This window comes from Fusarium mangiferae (assembly GCF_900044065.1).
Source record: "Fusarium mangiferae strain MRC7560 genome assembly, contig: FMAN_scaffold009, whole genome shotgun sequence".
In the NCBI taxonomy this organism is placed as follows: Eukaryota; Fungi; Ascomycota; class Sordariomycetes; order Hypocreales; family Nectriaceae; genus Fusarium; species Fusarium mangiferae.
Window position 1 is genome coordinate 1,118,464 of NW_024573929.1, and position 13,831 is coordinate 1,132,294.

Sequence of the window (13,831 nt, forward strand, 5' to 3'; positions counted from 1 at the left end):
GATCAGATCAGACTTGATTGATAAGATTGGATCGGAAATCCCATCGCTCAATTGTCTGTTCGTCCGTGCATGGTCTCCTCGTACCTGGCTACCGGGTTGCCAACCAGTGTTAACGTGCACGTGCATGCTGGAAAGTCAAAATATCGGCCAAGTTGACAGATGAGTGGCGATTGACATGCCACTGACGCCATGGACACCTCGGTAGATTTGAGAACCCGTAACTTACATGGAGACTCTTACAGTAAGTCGTGTGTCTTTTTCGAGCTCGTGGCTGTTCCCGAACTTACTAAGTAGGTGGCTTCAAAATACACCACACAAATGGTAGAAAACGGCCCTATGTCCTTGGCTCTTCACAGGTGGGAGGGCTGCAATATAGATGCACTGCTGAGGGTCAAGCATGCGTGCCTTGGACCGCTGAGACCAGACAATGTTCCCTGAACAGAGGTTCCAGGTACACTCGGTCTCGAAGAAATTCATCAGGCCATTCTATTCGTCAAAATCTTTGGAATCGACTTTTACAAGGATCACGAAGCCGGCACTCCCCCACCCCAGTGGTTAACTGGTGGGTGGCCCTACAGAACCTTTAGCGTGGTTGAGCGGTTTATCAGATCCTGCTAGCGGTCAAAGTCGGCAATACCTAGACCCTGATCCTGGGAATAGGTAAACAGCTCCGAAGACCGGATAAAGAGGAGGGGGGTGTGCAGGCAGAAAGTAAGAAAGTGGGCGTCAGGGGTGGCTGGTCTTGAGTTATCAGATCCGCTCTGACCCACACGAGAATCTTGACCCTGACTGCCTGAGCAGAGTTGGTTTGCACAACTCACAGTAGGGGATCTTTGAGACCTGGCTGCCATACGGCTTGGCAAGCTAAGTCCACTTCTGCGTTCTTGACGTCGTCTCCAAAATACCACTAGTCTTTCATTGCACCAAAGCCGAAAAAGTTGTGCAATGGCCTGGAAAGTTGTGGAATTGATCGGTACACCATCCATGCAGAATGCTGTCCCGACGTGTCAAGCTTGTTCCGAAGTGGAGGACCGGCATGGATACGTTCTCCCACTTATGCAGCCTGATATACTGGTGTGAATAGCTTCTTGAGTGTGTCGAACTTTTCCGTCCTTTTCCAACCCTTCTCGCTAGTATCCAATCTTTAATCCTCAGGCCGTTTGAACAATGTCAGCGCCAAAAGGAACATTCTCTGCCCTCAAAGCTGGCGAAACGGTCGTCAAGCTTCCTCATCCCTACCAGACCGAGTTTGCGATCGAAAAAGTCTCGGCACAACCTGACACGAATACGCCAGCCTATAAACTTGTCCAGAAAGCTCCTGGGTCTGACAAGCGGTTGCCCTTTGACCTTTATAACGATGGCCTCGTCTTCTCAGACCCAATTGATCTGAAGTCAAGTGAGCTTCCACCTCAATCCAACAACAGTCCTTGGGCTCGGGCACGCCGTTCACCATGTGTCACTGTTCATTGGGTTGGCACCGAGGCGCCACACTTGGGTCAAGTCTGGCTGCTTGCATATTCTCTTTTCACTTTGAGAACATCGGTGGAATCATATCGGCTGGAGTTACATGGAGCTGGGGCCGCTATTCTGGGCCGGCAACTCACAGCAGTGTTGCTTGCCATTGATCACCCTCTCAAGGGCCGGGAGAAGCGTCAAGCCTCCAACAAGACTGACGAGAGCCTCGTCCTTGTCTTGCGAAGTACCTTCTGGCAAGGCGCTGGATCTCCATTTGGACCTCGCCCTGTTTGGTGCCCAGAAGAATCGCCTTCTTCTCTGCCCGCCTCGGCCCCTCTTGGATCATTCCCTTTGACTCCTTTACACAACACAACGACAATCACAGTCGCCGGAGACCCTGATGATCCAGAAAGAGTTCAGCAGTCATGGCACCCAGTCCGACCAGCCAAGCCTGCACCTGGGGCTATTGTTTACAGCCGGTGGATTCCTCACCTCAACGAGACCTTTTCCATGGTGTCGGTCGACTATAATGACGCCGAGCACGTACGTCTCTTTCATGAATGGCAGAACGATCCTCGTGTTTCCCAAGGTTGGAGCCAGACTGGAACGTTGCAGCAACACCAAGAGTATTTGCGTCAGGTGCATGATGACCCGCATGTGATTGCGCTTCTAGCCAAGTGGGATGATATCCACTTTGCATATTTCGAGGTCTACTGGGCCAAGGTACGTTCACGTATGCCTTTCTTTTTCGCTACACTTCTGACGATCTCGTTCAATAGGAGGACCGGCTGGGTGGTTACTTCAACGCTGGTGACTTCGACCGCGGTCGACATTCTCTTGTAGGTGACGTGCGATTCCGCGGGCCACACCGCGTGTCGGCGTGGTGGAGCAGCTTGATGCACTACCTCTATCTCGACGATCCGCGCACTATGTATGTTGTTGGTGAGTCTCAGGAGACCAATACAACTATTGTTATGTATGACTTCGTACACGGCTCAGGCCTAGACAAGCTTGTCGATCTGCCACATCAGCGCAGCGCTTTCGTCCGATCGTCGCGAGAGCGCTTCTTCCAGTTGTGCCCACTCGGAGACAATGAGAAGGTTGTTGCTGGTACAAAGCTTGGTCTTGTGCCTAAGCTGTGATTGTCTAACAGGATATGATGGACATGATAGGTTTATAGAAAATACTGGTCGTTTGAGATATTCGGGACAGCAATAAAAAGTTCATGTATGTTTGGATCACATGTTTCTAGATGAGGTATCATCAAATTACTGCCTGTCCTACCTAGGTACCTACATATGCTTGTGATAAAAGAGCCGTGTCTCACCCGTGACTTAGCAACTTGCAATGTGAGGTTGAAATTTTGCATGCATCATAACCTAGGACTGCCAAGAAACAAAACGGCAGGTGTTGGGTGTCTGACCAGCGACCTAAGGTACTTTCCATTTATATCTATAGGTAGTAGCCTTTGCTCAATTTTCTCTCGGTTCTAAACTTTTATCTTCCAAAATTCAAGTCAATGATAATCGCATCACGCTCCAAAACATACACATCCAATCCATCGAGTCCTGTCCTGTCCTGTCCACTCCACGCCGCACTACAGCTTCGCAGCTACTTCATGCTTTCGCAGAAGCTCATCGCCCAGCTTAGCCATCTCAAACTTACGGACTTTGCCACTTCCTGTCAGAGGGACCGTTGCCGGAACATCGCCATCACCCAGCCAGAAGACGTGCGCAGGCGATTTGTGACCACCGAGCCTCTTGCGACACCAGTCCTTGATCTCCTCGAATTGGGGCTTCTGGTGGCCTTCAGCCAATTCAACAAAGGCACCTACGACTTCACCGTAATGCTTATTCTTGAGGCCGACGACAATGGCACGTGTTATAGCAGGATGATCCATCAGACGCTCCTCAATTTCGAGCGGGTATATGTTCTCTCCACCTGTTGAAGCGGGGTTAGTCAAGCATTCCGTATTGCCAAGACTGATTTTCTTGACTCACCTCTGATGATAATATCCTTAAAGCGCCCAGTAATCGAGCAGTACCCATTTTCGTCAAAAACAGCTTCATCACCCGTATGCAGCCAGAGGACGCCAGCAGCGTCGCGGATCATAGTCTCGTTGGTCTTCTCTGAGTTGTTCCAGTAACCAGCCTGTAGCTGGTAACCCCCAATGCAGAGTTCACCACGCTCACCGACAGGTACAATGTTACCATCACGGTCAACGATCTTGGCCTTTGCATGAGGCATCAAAGTACCGACAGTCGTCAATCTTGTGTCAATGGAATCGTCAGTGAAGGCATTGAAGCACGTTGGAGAAGCCTCCGTCAAGCCGTAACTGCTAGTGAACTCTGTCATTCCGAAACGGTTTACCAACAGCTCCATGAGGTATCGAGGAACGGGTGCACCGGCAATTATACCAGTACGCAGGTTGTCGCAGTTGAAGTTCTCAGGCCACTTTGCCTGAAAGAGCGAATCAAACATCGCTGGAACACCGTGAACGGCAGTGCATTGTTCATCAGAAATAGCCTTGAGCGTTGCGTCAATATCGAAGACCTCCGCCGGGTACACGATTTTACCGCCGTGAGTGACAACAGCAAGAAGACCGAGCACCAAGCCAAAGCAATGGAACAGCGGTGGAGGGCAGCACAGAATATCTGCAGGACCAAGCCGCATGCGATCACCAATAAAGCGTGAATTATTCACCAGGTTGCTATAAACTCGTCAGCTTAGAGGTCTAAAAGTCGACAGTTTGCACCAAGCTAACACATTGTTCAGAAGGATTGATGGATCACTTACTGGTGGGTGAGCATTGCAGCTTTGGGCAATCCGGTCGTTCCGCTTGTGAATTGAAGATTGACTACTTGATGAGGAAGCACCTTGGTCATTGCTTGATACAGTCTTTGGTGGTTGCGCCTGCGACCAGCATTCACCAATTCGTCATAGGTCTGGTATTCACCAGGCTCATCTCCTCTCAGCATCACAACCATGGGGGCTGTCTTCTTATTCTCAAGCTGCTGTAGCAGCGGCATCTGGTCGAGCCGTCCGATTCTTGGTGTTGTGAAGAAGATCTTGCTGTCAGAAAACTTCAACCCATACATGGCTTCGGTTGGTGTGTATGTGTTATTCAGGATGACAAGAATAGCACCGATTTTAGCCACCGCGAAGAAGACAGCCGCATATTGTTCACAGTTACCTGCCATAATGGCAACGCGATCGCCAACTCCAATTCCCATGTCCAATAACGATTGCGCCAGATATGAGCTTTGTTGGCTTAGCTCATTGTATGTCCAGCGGGCGCCTGTCCAGGGAATCACCAGACATTCTTGGTTGCCATGCTGGTATGTCTGAAGCTCAAGGAGCTCACCCAACGTCAAATCAACCAGTGGAGGATCAACAGGGCCATCAAGGATAGAGAGCTTCTGTTGTTGCCGCGACGGGGCGGAAGGTATATTCATCGTTTCGGTCGCCATGATGAGTGTGTATGAAGTTTGGAACTGACAAAATCACTTGAGAACTTCGGAGAAGCACGTCGAGATCTGTAAAGAAAGCAGTCCCCGAGAAGAAAAAAACAGCAGTGGATGCCGATCAAGGGTTCTCCCTTGCAATAATATGCATACCCAAGCTCAAACAGACGCTATCAACCTGTACGTCCGTATTAACCCGCCATGATGTCCTGCCCCACCATCAGTGCCGTACTCCGTTCAGGCCCATGCTCCTGGATGGGGGTGACGCCAATTACGGAATCCAATGCGTGTATAAGGAGCCAAGCAAAGCGGAATTGGACCAGGGCCGAACCGATGCGGCAATTTTTATGAGTGTTTGGTGGTGTCCAGATGGACGCCGTCTCACACTAGATATTGCCAGTTGCATCATCGCTCGCCGTCATCAATTGGCGAAGTCGTCTGAAGTTTGGCGGACTTATCACCCAGGATTCTTACACGAGCTTCTCCGCTCGTGCCAGAGTGGTCAATTGCAACGGTGTGTCTTCCCTCACCCATGTTTCCGAGGGCATGGCCTCGGGTGACAAAGAACCGAGACCCTGGGGATGGTTCCGTCCTGACGGAGCTTCTGTTCAGTTCCTACGCCATCTACGCACCTTTTGTGGCCACCTGCATTACTTCATCGCGTCAGTACTACTTTGCCATTTCATCGCCCTAATACTGCGCTTGCTCCATCAAGCGCAGGCCGGCGCGAGACCAAGTTTTTTTTTCTAGCGGCTTTTTTTGCGCCAAGTATCTAATCTGATGATCAGATAAGATGAGTTTGCCCCTCATTAGTTGTGCAGGGTTAAAGCCGCAGGTTTCTACGTTCACACCCCAACCCGAGATCGGCTAAGAGAGGGAAAATTTTTATCTGATCAATCTGGACACTCGTGAAGTTCCATCCACTTTCCGGACATCCCAGAGCGAGCACTGAACCAAATAAGCGGGGCGTAGGAGGCATTCAAGGTTAATTGCGATGAAGTGACATGACAAAGAAGCATAAGTCGTCAGAGAGTTGAACAGTCTAATGGTCACCATCAATGCCACTAACGTAGGTGATTCGGTCAGACTTGGTTCTGCGTCACACTAAGAATCGAAAGCTCAAAGCCACGTTGAGGTTCATTATCTTCAACCGAGAAAGAAGAAATTCGGAGGAGTCTGGCGAAAGAAAGCCTTGTGATCGAAGAATATACCGAACGCCCCACAGTAGTTGGTCACTCGCAGTGCAGCAGGCTCCAGCCCCAGCATAGGCTCCCAATCTAGTTACAATACCGATCCGGTTCCATGGTCTAAGGCTGTATGTAGAAGTCAATATGACTTTCTAACGGTCTGATGGTGGAACTGTTATGCTTAATAATGCGCCGTGGACATGGGACCTGTCTCAACTCAATTGCTAATTGGCGCATAGTCGCTGACAGTCATACCAAGCGAGTGCAAAGGCCTCCCTGTTTGAAGGGAACGAGCCTCCTATGCCGAGGCTCCGTATTCTTTCGCTTGGACGATTGAGTTTCCTGGAGTCCTGCTATGTGAAAGCCTGACCTACATGTTCCGAGGAACAATCGATAGTGTCCTGGTCCCACATCATGTCACTCATGACAACTGCTCTGTAGACTTCGTCAAAGAGGTGAGAAGCGGTTTCTGTAGCCCACCGAAACCAATCCCTCGAATACTACTAGGAAAGACTGTGCGTCACTCGAGAGCATTATTGCCCTTGTTGATGTATACACCGATTCGCAATTCTCACAAGTGGTCCTAGCCCTACATCATGAGGTGGTGATTAAAGGTAGGGAAGACTCAAATCCAGTGCTGGAACTGGTAAAAAGATTCGGTATATTGAGTCAAGTTCTAGAAATGAAGTTCTTCGGCTGATGGTTCGGTCTTTCACGTCCGATATCAACTGTAATGAGACTCCCATGATTGCTATGCATGGACATCTGACGAGGAGGTGGGAATTCTACCCAATCCAAGCACATTTCGCCGTTGTTTGTGAATACATCTTGGTGGCATTAGCTCGTACTTCTCTATTTGCTGAGTCCTTAATTGGGGACTTACGATGGCGTTTGATGATACTTCTCGCAAGTGCCATCATGTAGCATGAGAGATTATACATGGATGGACCACTACGATTCGAGGAGATATCATCAATCTTGATCTTCTAGTATAATAACTAGTTTTGCTTCCTTGTTTTTGAACCAGTTTGTAGTTCCAACCAGGCGCTTCTGATGTGAGCACCCTCTAATGCGATGTCATGACGGGTGAGAAGGCTGTAGAATTGTGGCCGTTGAGACAAGGATGCTATGAGGGGGGCTATAATCTGAAAGCAGTAGCCACTCTGAGTCAAAAAAATGGAATATCAGCCGTTCTCGACCTGCGATTGAATCGTGGTTTCACACAAAAGCATTTATTTATCTAGATCACGAGACCTGTGGTTTACAGAGCTGTCATGTCATCCCGCACCAGTGATCACCTCTTGAAGCACAGTGATACTCAGCTTCGATCTTGACAGTCCTTAATTTACGTGTGTCCAAGTCTTGGTATTTAAATCATTGGATAATTTGGCTGTGACGAATTGTTCATGGGGATGCAATTGTGAGACAGGCCGGCAGCGTATGCCGGTCATCTTCACTTCACAAACAAGTGAGCATATGATGAAAAGAGCCCCGGCATGTAATCATTCATCAACCTCGGAAGCTCTGAAATTAGTGACTCGTTACGGAAGTTATTATGACAGGCCGCTGTTCCTAAGATCCTAAAAAGCTACATGAATCATTATCTAAGAATAGACTCTAGAGCAGATGATAGATATCTGCATCTTGCAGAGCCCTCTTCTTCAAATGTTCCAAGCAGGATAACTACATCCAAGCCTATGATTTAGATCCGAATGGTCATATTCTGTACTGGATGGTCCAACAAGGCATTGTACCAGATATACTTGACCAGCGAGCCACAACGGGGGCCATTCCATCCATGTTGAGGATATCGTCGGAACGAAGGCGCAGAACCAGAACCAACACTTATCATGTGCTTTATAGACTCCCCTGACCTTTTTCCTGGGAGATTCCAGTCAAAAATTGGATGCTGCTTTATTTATTTCATCCCAAGAAATCATACACGTCGATGGTCATTACCAGGTATTGGGAACCTGGCGTGAGCAGATCGCCAAGATACACCCTCCAAAGTGCACGGATATCCTAGATGTATTATTAGCCAAAGCTCTTCCAACCAATTGTCTTACTTGCTTTGATCGATAGATTGTACGCTGGCATCTGAGTGTTCTTACCATCAACTGGGAATCACCAAGTATCATAACGAGCCGTGAGTTTCAGCAATTCAATAAGCTTGGCAAAGTTATATTGAACTCAAGGTGCCAGAATGATTAGCAATACAGTTCAAGAGAGAGAGAGAGACGGGGACATTCTATACATTCACATAGAAGCGCGCTAGTTGCTATGACGTGTCTGTGTTATCATGACTTGTGTAGTGCCCAGAGGTCGCTGGCAATATCGGTACGTATAGTCACATGTCAAGTCAATACATGGATGTATTGAACCAAAACTGACCCCAAGCTTCTGGCTCTTCGATACTCATTATCAGAACTTCTCAGCCGGGGGCCGTGTGAAGATTGACTGTTGGGAGTAGTCTGTGCTGGAGCCGTCACAGGTCTAGGTTAATCAGCTTGCCCATCCCTTTCCACACCAGCCTGTCTCAGACAATTCAATGAGACAAAGACTAAAAAGAGGCCAAAACGGCCAGATTGAGTTTGGGTGTGAGAAGGAGGCAACAAAGAGTTAAATGCCCGACTTCCTTTTCCACAGTCTTAAAATGTGAGACTGAAAGTTACTGGAGTGTATTGATATTTAGGTACATCCTGCATACCTACGCCAAATCATTGTTAGAACTGTTGGACAGTCTCTGGACCATAAGATGTGCATACTAATACGGTTGTAGTCCGTCAAACTTGGCAGTGCTGATGTTAACCTTGACGTTGTTTTCAAGACTTTAGGTACCTACCTAGGTAGCTAGTCTTGGTTTGCAGTCTAGGTACCTTAGTATCTTCCATTGACCTGGAGTGTGTTTACTTGAGCTTTAAATAGGCACACAAGATTTCACAAGGAAGAAAGGAAGTGCTGAAATAAAGCCGAAAGCTGAAAGATGTAGACATTCCGTTGAAATACTCTTCCCATTCGAGTATCTTACTGAAGGGCTGAGAACATATCAGTAAGGCCATGACCAGAAATATCAGTCCTGAGGTAGCCAAAGACAATAATAGATGTGGCCATCGAAAGAAATGCGGTTGCCAATCCCAGTCCCAGCTTCTACAAAGAGTGAACGCCACTACCTAGGCTTCAAATATTGTATCCTCAGACAGACTTAGAGTGGACGAGCACGTCGATACTCTTTCGAAACGTTTCTGGACGAACTGGAGTGGCTACAAGGAATATATTACCCTACTTAGACCTTGGGCAATTCTATCCGAGTCCAGAGGCGACCTGATTTTTATACCAGCCTCTGACCCTACTATCGAAGGATCGATTTGATTTTTGATATTACAGTTTAGTGCAGTACAGTCGAACGATACCAGCCCATCAAATCAGCGTCTTCAGCTTCCGCCGGCCTCTCGCTACATGATCTTTGCAATACTATACTCATAGGAACAGTGCCAATCTACCAAAGACCTCTCAGCACTTCAAAGTCAATGTGTACCCGCCCCGTTGATGTGTGATCGACAGGGTGCGTAACTCACATGACAGGTACGGAACGAGCCGTCGACTTGGGTCTTGCAGTGACAATCTACAGAGGCGCCATTGAAACTCTGTCAAGACGGTCAAAACTCAATTCAGCTGACGGCATGTGATACTCTCCCAACGAACTGTGGCGCCAACCCTCAACTATCACAGTCTATTACATCACGACAGCACCAAGACAATGATCTGGTCACTCAGCTCAGTGAACAACGGGCGAGAAGCAATGCCAAGTTAAAGAATACAGTTATAGCAAAGTTAATTAGCATGGCCGCAATGCTGGGATCAAGAGGTATCAAAATGCAGGCTTTCCCCTCAGCTGCCCCAAGAGACTCCAATATGAGACAAATCCATGCCCAAAAACTCCCTATACCAGCATGACAAGGTCATGGCGGCAAACAAGAAAAATAAACATAACTAGACCAGAATACACAACACATTTCCTTCCCTACATGGTGTACCAAGCCAGAAAGCGAGAGCCCATATATAAGCGCCATGCGTCAACCGCATTGATAGTCCTCCGGGGTTTTATCATAATCATGAATTCGTAACGAGATAGCCTCATTTAGGGGTCTCTGTCCCTTCTCCAATGCCGAGGGCTCTAACAAGACTGCGTCGAATACCCTTGCCGCTTGTCGAATCGTCCTTGTCGCGACCCAGCAGGCCAAAGCTCATGCGGCGCACGGTACTGCCCGCGTTCTCTGAGGGGTTTGAAGGCTTCTTAGATTTTTTCTTCTTGGCGACAGGGGCGGGAGCCATTGTCGGTCGTGGGGGCCATTCGCCATCTCGCTTCCAGCCAGTAACGCAAGCTCGAAGCATATCGGACAAATTAATTGGGCACGAGGGCTGAAGGCTGTGGATGATAACCTTGTCGTAGAGACTGAGATATACAGACGGTGTGATGGATGCGCGCAGAGGGTTATTGGGAGGTAGGAGAGGTGGGGGAAGAGGAAGCAGGACCTCAACCGGATAATTTCGGCTGTCGGGAGGTGTCGATGGCGTGGTGTCTTTAGATCGAGCATTGCGAAGCTCGTCGCTTCTCGCAAGTGAAGAATTGTCTGACGCATCACTGACTTGCGGTGGTAAAGTAGACGCAATTGTCGAGGCAGGAGGAGATGTCGACATGGAGCGACGGAAGAAGAATCGACGGGGAGATAATGGTGACACAGCAGGAGGCGTTGTAGGCTTGGCCCGAACGCGGACAGTTCGTGCGCCCGTCCATGCGTTTCGCCGCGCTTCGAAACAGGCGAGTCCTTCGTTCCATTCCATTTCCTTGCGAACTGCTCTCCTTCGCTTGGCGCGCTTGCCCTGAACCACAGCTTGGACAGTAGAGCCCACATTATTGGGGTTGTCAAAGCGGAAAGGCGATCGCGAAGGTCCAGGCTCATCCTCATCATCAGAAAGGTCTGAGGCCCAGTCTAGGCGTGTACGAAAGTTGACTAAATCTTCAGAGACCGTACTGTACGTGGACTCGGCATCGCTGCCGTCTTCGTTATCTGATGACTCAGGTTCATCGATTTGGTAGCCATCATCCTCGCGCGTCTCATCTTGGATTGACTTTGTCGGTTCTGTAACATCGAGACTGGTGACAGCCTCAATTGCATCAGGTGTTTCAGATGCAGTGTCGACAACAGCGACGTCGCCCTCAAGTAGCGGGGGCTCGACAACGCGAGAAGGCCATGGGAACTCCCAATCGTTCTTGACTTTGGCGTCGAGATACCTCTTCACTGCTTCCTTCTGCTTCACCTTGTCCTTGCTGAGAAGGTCTGCGTGTTCCTCGCCGTACCAATCTGGGGTATTGGTTGGCAGTGGTGTCGGTAACTGGACCGAGTGGTGACGGAGCTTAGCGATGGGTGATCGCGGGCTCTTATAAATATCCGAGAATATCATATTTGAAGATGTGCTTGCCCGGGCTGCGGTGGCCCTTGAAGCAAGTTGAGCAGTATTTGCTGGCGATTGCTTTGGAGAGCCCAATGGCAATGCAGGCGACTCAGTAATTGGAGTTGTGGTAGCGGGTGTAGTATCGGTGGCGGCAATTGTCGAGCGAGAATGCGGGGGAGCGGATGCGACCTGAAGTAGAGGGTGGATGTTGGTTGGGGAGGATGGTGTGATATCTCGAGCTGGCGATTGTTGTCGGCTATGTTGGTGTTCCTGTTCTTGTCCTTGGTCTGGATCACTTGTCTTTGCGACTGGATTAGGTTATTAGACGATCCTTCTTGGCAGGCAGAGGCAAAACACAAATTTTGACGAGGCAAAGCTTAACAAAGGCGGGAAAAAGCAGCAGCCAACAATTCTGTAGGAAAGATGGGCGGATGTGTGTGTGTGTCTGTGTGTGTGTGTCTGTGTGTGTGGACGTGGACGTGGACGTGGTACAGTACACTTCGGGGGTGCCAAAGGGCATGGTTTATATGGAAGCAGGTGGTGGTATCGATTAAGCGGAGGTGGCGTTGGAAGGGAAGATCAGGTTAAGGTAAAGCGCTATTGACAGGGCTCGCATGGGTCATTTTTGAGTACTAGCGATGGTCCGAGTCGTTCTCGATGCGACAGACACGCTGCGGCTCCTTGTCCGATTGAAGGGGATGTGTCTCCTTATATGACGATGTGTTGTCGCTCAGGTAGAGAGGCATGTAACGCGGGGAACAGGGAGTTGAAGAGCCAAGGCAATGCAATTTATGATCGAAGCCAAGGCCGGGAAAAGAGCAAGGCAAGGCCCAATTGAAGAGCTGTAACAGGAGAGAGGGAGGCAAAAGACTTGCTTGGCTCACCAGGACATGATCGGCAGCGGATCCCCAGAAACTAGAGCCGCAGTGGTAGCGTGGAGTGGATTTGAGGTATAATGCAATGCGAGGCCAGACAAGACAAGACAAGACAAGACAGGAAAGGAATTGACAGTAATTAACGTGAGACAGACAAAGTGAAGAGGCGAGGATAAACAGGTAGAGTGAAGAAGAGACAAGAATAATTAGACTTGTAGTTGTCTGAACAACTCGAGTAGATGTCTAGCAACACAGATTCCGAAGCCAAATCAAGGACTAGGTTGTCTGATGCATCAAAGCTTGGATACTTTGGAGGTCCTAGTCCCTGCATCTCCAGGCTCTGGGCAATTCAATCTAGCGGTGATCGCTCGTGTGCGTGCAGCCGTGACCCTTGCATGGATGAACGAGCGAGCGAGACGAGGGAAAATATGGGGTAAGGCTTGGGTAAGGTTTTGAGTTTGCGTGCTGACCGAGAATAGCAGACGGCGTTGGCCGAGAACAGAACAGAAGGGAACAGAATAGGTAGGTAGGTAGTTAGGTATGCATAGTGGGGAGACAAAGAAAGAAAGGAAGGAAGAAAGTGATCAACTTACTACTGCCGATATCGACATTCGATGATTCTGTAGGTGCTGCAGTTATACCAGTAGACGACTGATGACGGTCGGAGCCGACGCAAGATGCTTGTTCACTACCAGTGCCAGAGCCAGACTCAGGGCCAGGGCCAGGCGTTTTAAGCGGAGAAGGCGACATGACTGAGGTGAAGAGGAAGGCTGAAGAAGGACAAGCCTCAGTCTCAGCCGCGGCCTCTGTCTCTGTAGGTGTCGAAGGGTTCTGCAGGGCAGGGGTCACAGTCCAGAACTGGAACGATTGACAGAGTTTTTGGCTTTTTGGGGGCCTCAAGGTTCTGCCTGCTATCCGTACCGGTTCTGGTTTTCGTTCTGGACCGGTTTACGGGTGGTCTGGTCTAGTCAAGTGCTTCTCGTTGCAGCAGCCAAGAAATACCTCACGCAAGTCCAATGTCAGGTTATGATATTTCCGAGGCACGGACGCAACGTGCACCCTAAATGTGGGAAAAGAATGATGGTGGTTGGCGATAATGGATGTTAGCAGCAACTTTTCTGGTCGATGACAGTGACTGAGAGAGGTTTGTGCGACAAATTTTGATGGCAAACCTGCGGGAGGTTCCACGCGCGGTCACCCTATACCCTGCACTCCCCGGCCCCCTAAAATTGAGCGCCAGCGCCTGTGAGTGAGCCTGTGCGACAGCCCGATTCCCCACTGGACTGACTTGCTTGGGTTGCAATTGGAAGAGTCCTCTTTGGCTAGTAGGTAGGCTACTAGGTACTCCGTAGGTAATGATCCTTGTCCTAACATCCATGGGAACGTACAGGAATTT

At 49.3% G+C, this 13,831-nt stretch overlaps 3 protein-coding genes across 3 annotated transcripts; 1 reads left to right on the plus strand and 2 right to left on the minus strand.

The window, feature by feature from the left end:
- Positions 1-1,167: 1,167 nt before the first annotated feature.
- Positions 1,168-2,597, plus strand: FMAN_12461 (uncharacterized protein; the record flags this gene model as incomplete). Its single annotated transcript, XM_041835003.1, has 2 exons — positions 1,168-2,178; positions 2,235-2,597. 2 exons carry the CDS (start codon positions 1,168-1,170, stop codon positions 2,595-2,597), a joined length of 1,374 nt encoding a protein of 457 aa, XP_041685210.1.
- Positions 2,598-3,052: 455 nt separating this feature from the next.
- Positions 3,053-4,925, minus strand: FMAN_12462 (uncharacterized protein; the record flags this gene model as incomplete). Its single annotated transcript, XM_041835004.1, has 3 exons — positions 3,053-3,396; positions 3,456-4,165; positions 4,252-4,925. The coding sequence occupies 3 exons, from the start codon at positions 4,923-4,925 to the stop codon at positions 3,053-3,055; spliced, it is 1,728 nt and encodes a 575-aa protein (XP_041685211.1).
- A 5,315-nt stretch (positions 4,926-10,240) lies between these two features.
- FMAN_12463 (uncharacterized protein) lies at positions 10,241-13,185 on the minus strand (the record flags this gene model as incomplete). Its single annotated transcript, XM_041835005.1, has 2 exons — positions 10,241-11,868; positions 13,029-13,185. The coding sequence occupies 2 exons, from the start codon at positions 13,183-13,185 to the stop codon at positions 10,241-10,243; spliced, it is 1,785 nt and encodes a 594-aa protein (XP_041685212.1).
- Between the last annotated feature and the right edge of the window lie 646 nt (positions 13,186-13,831).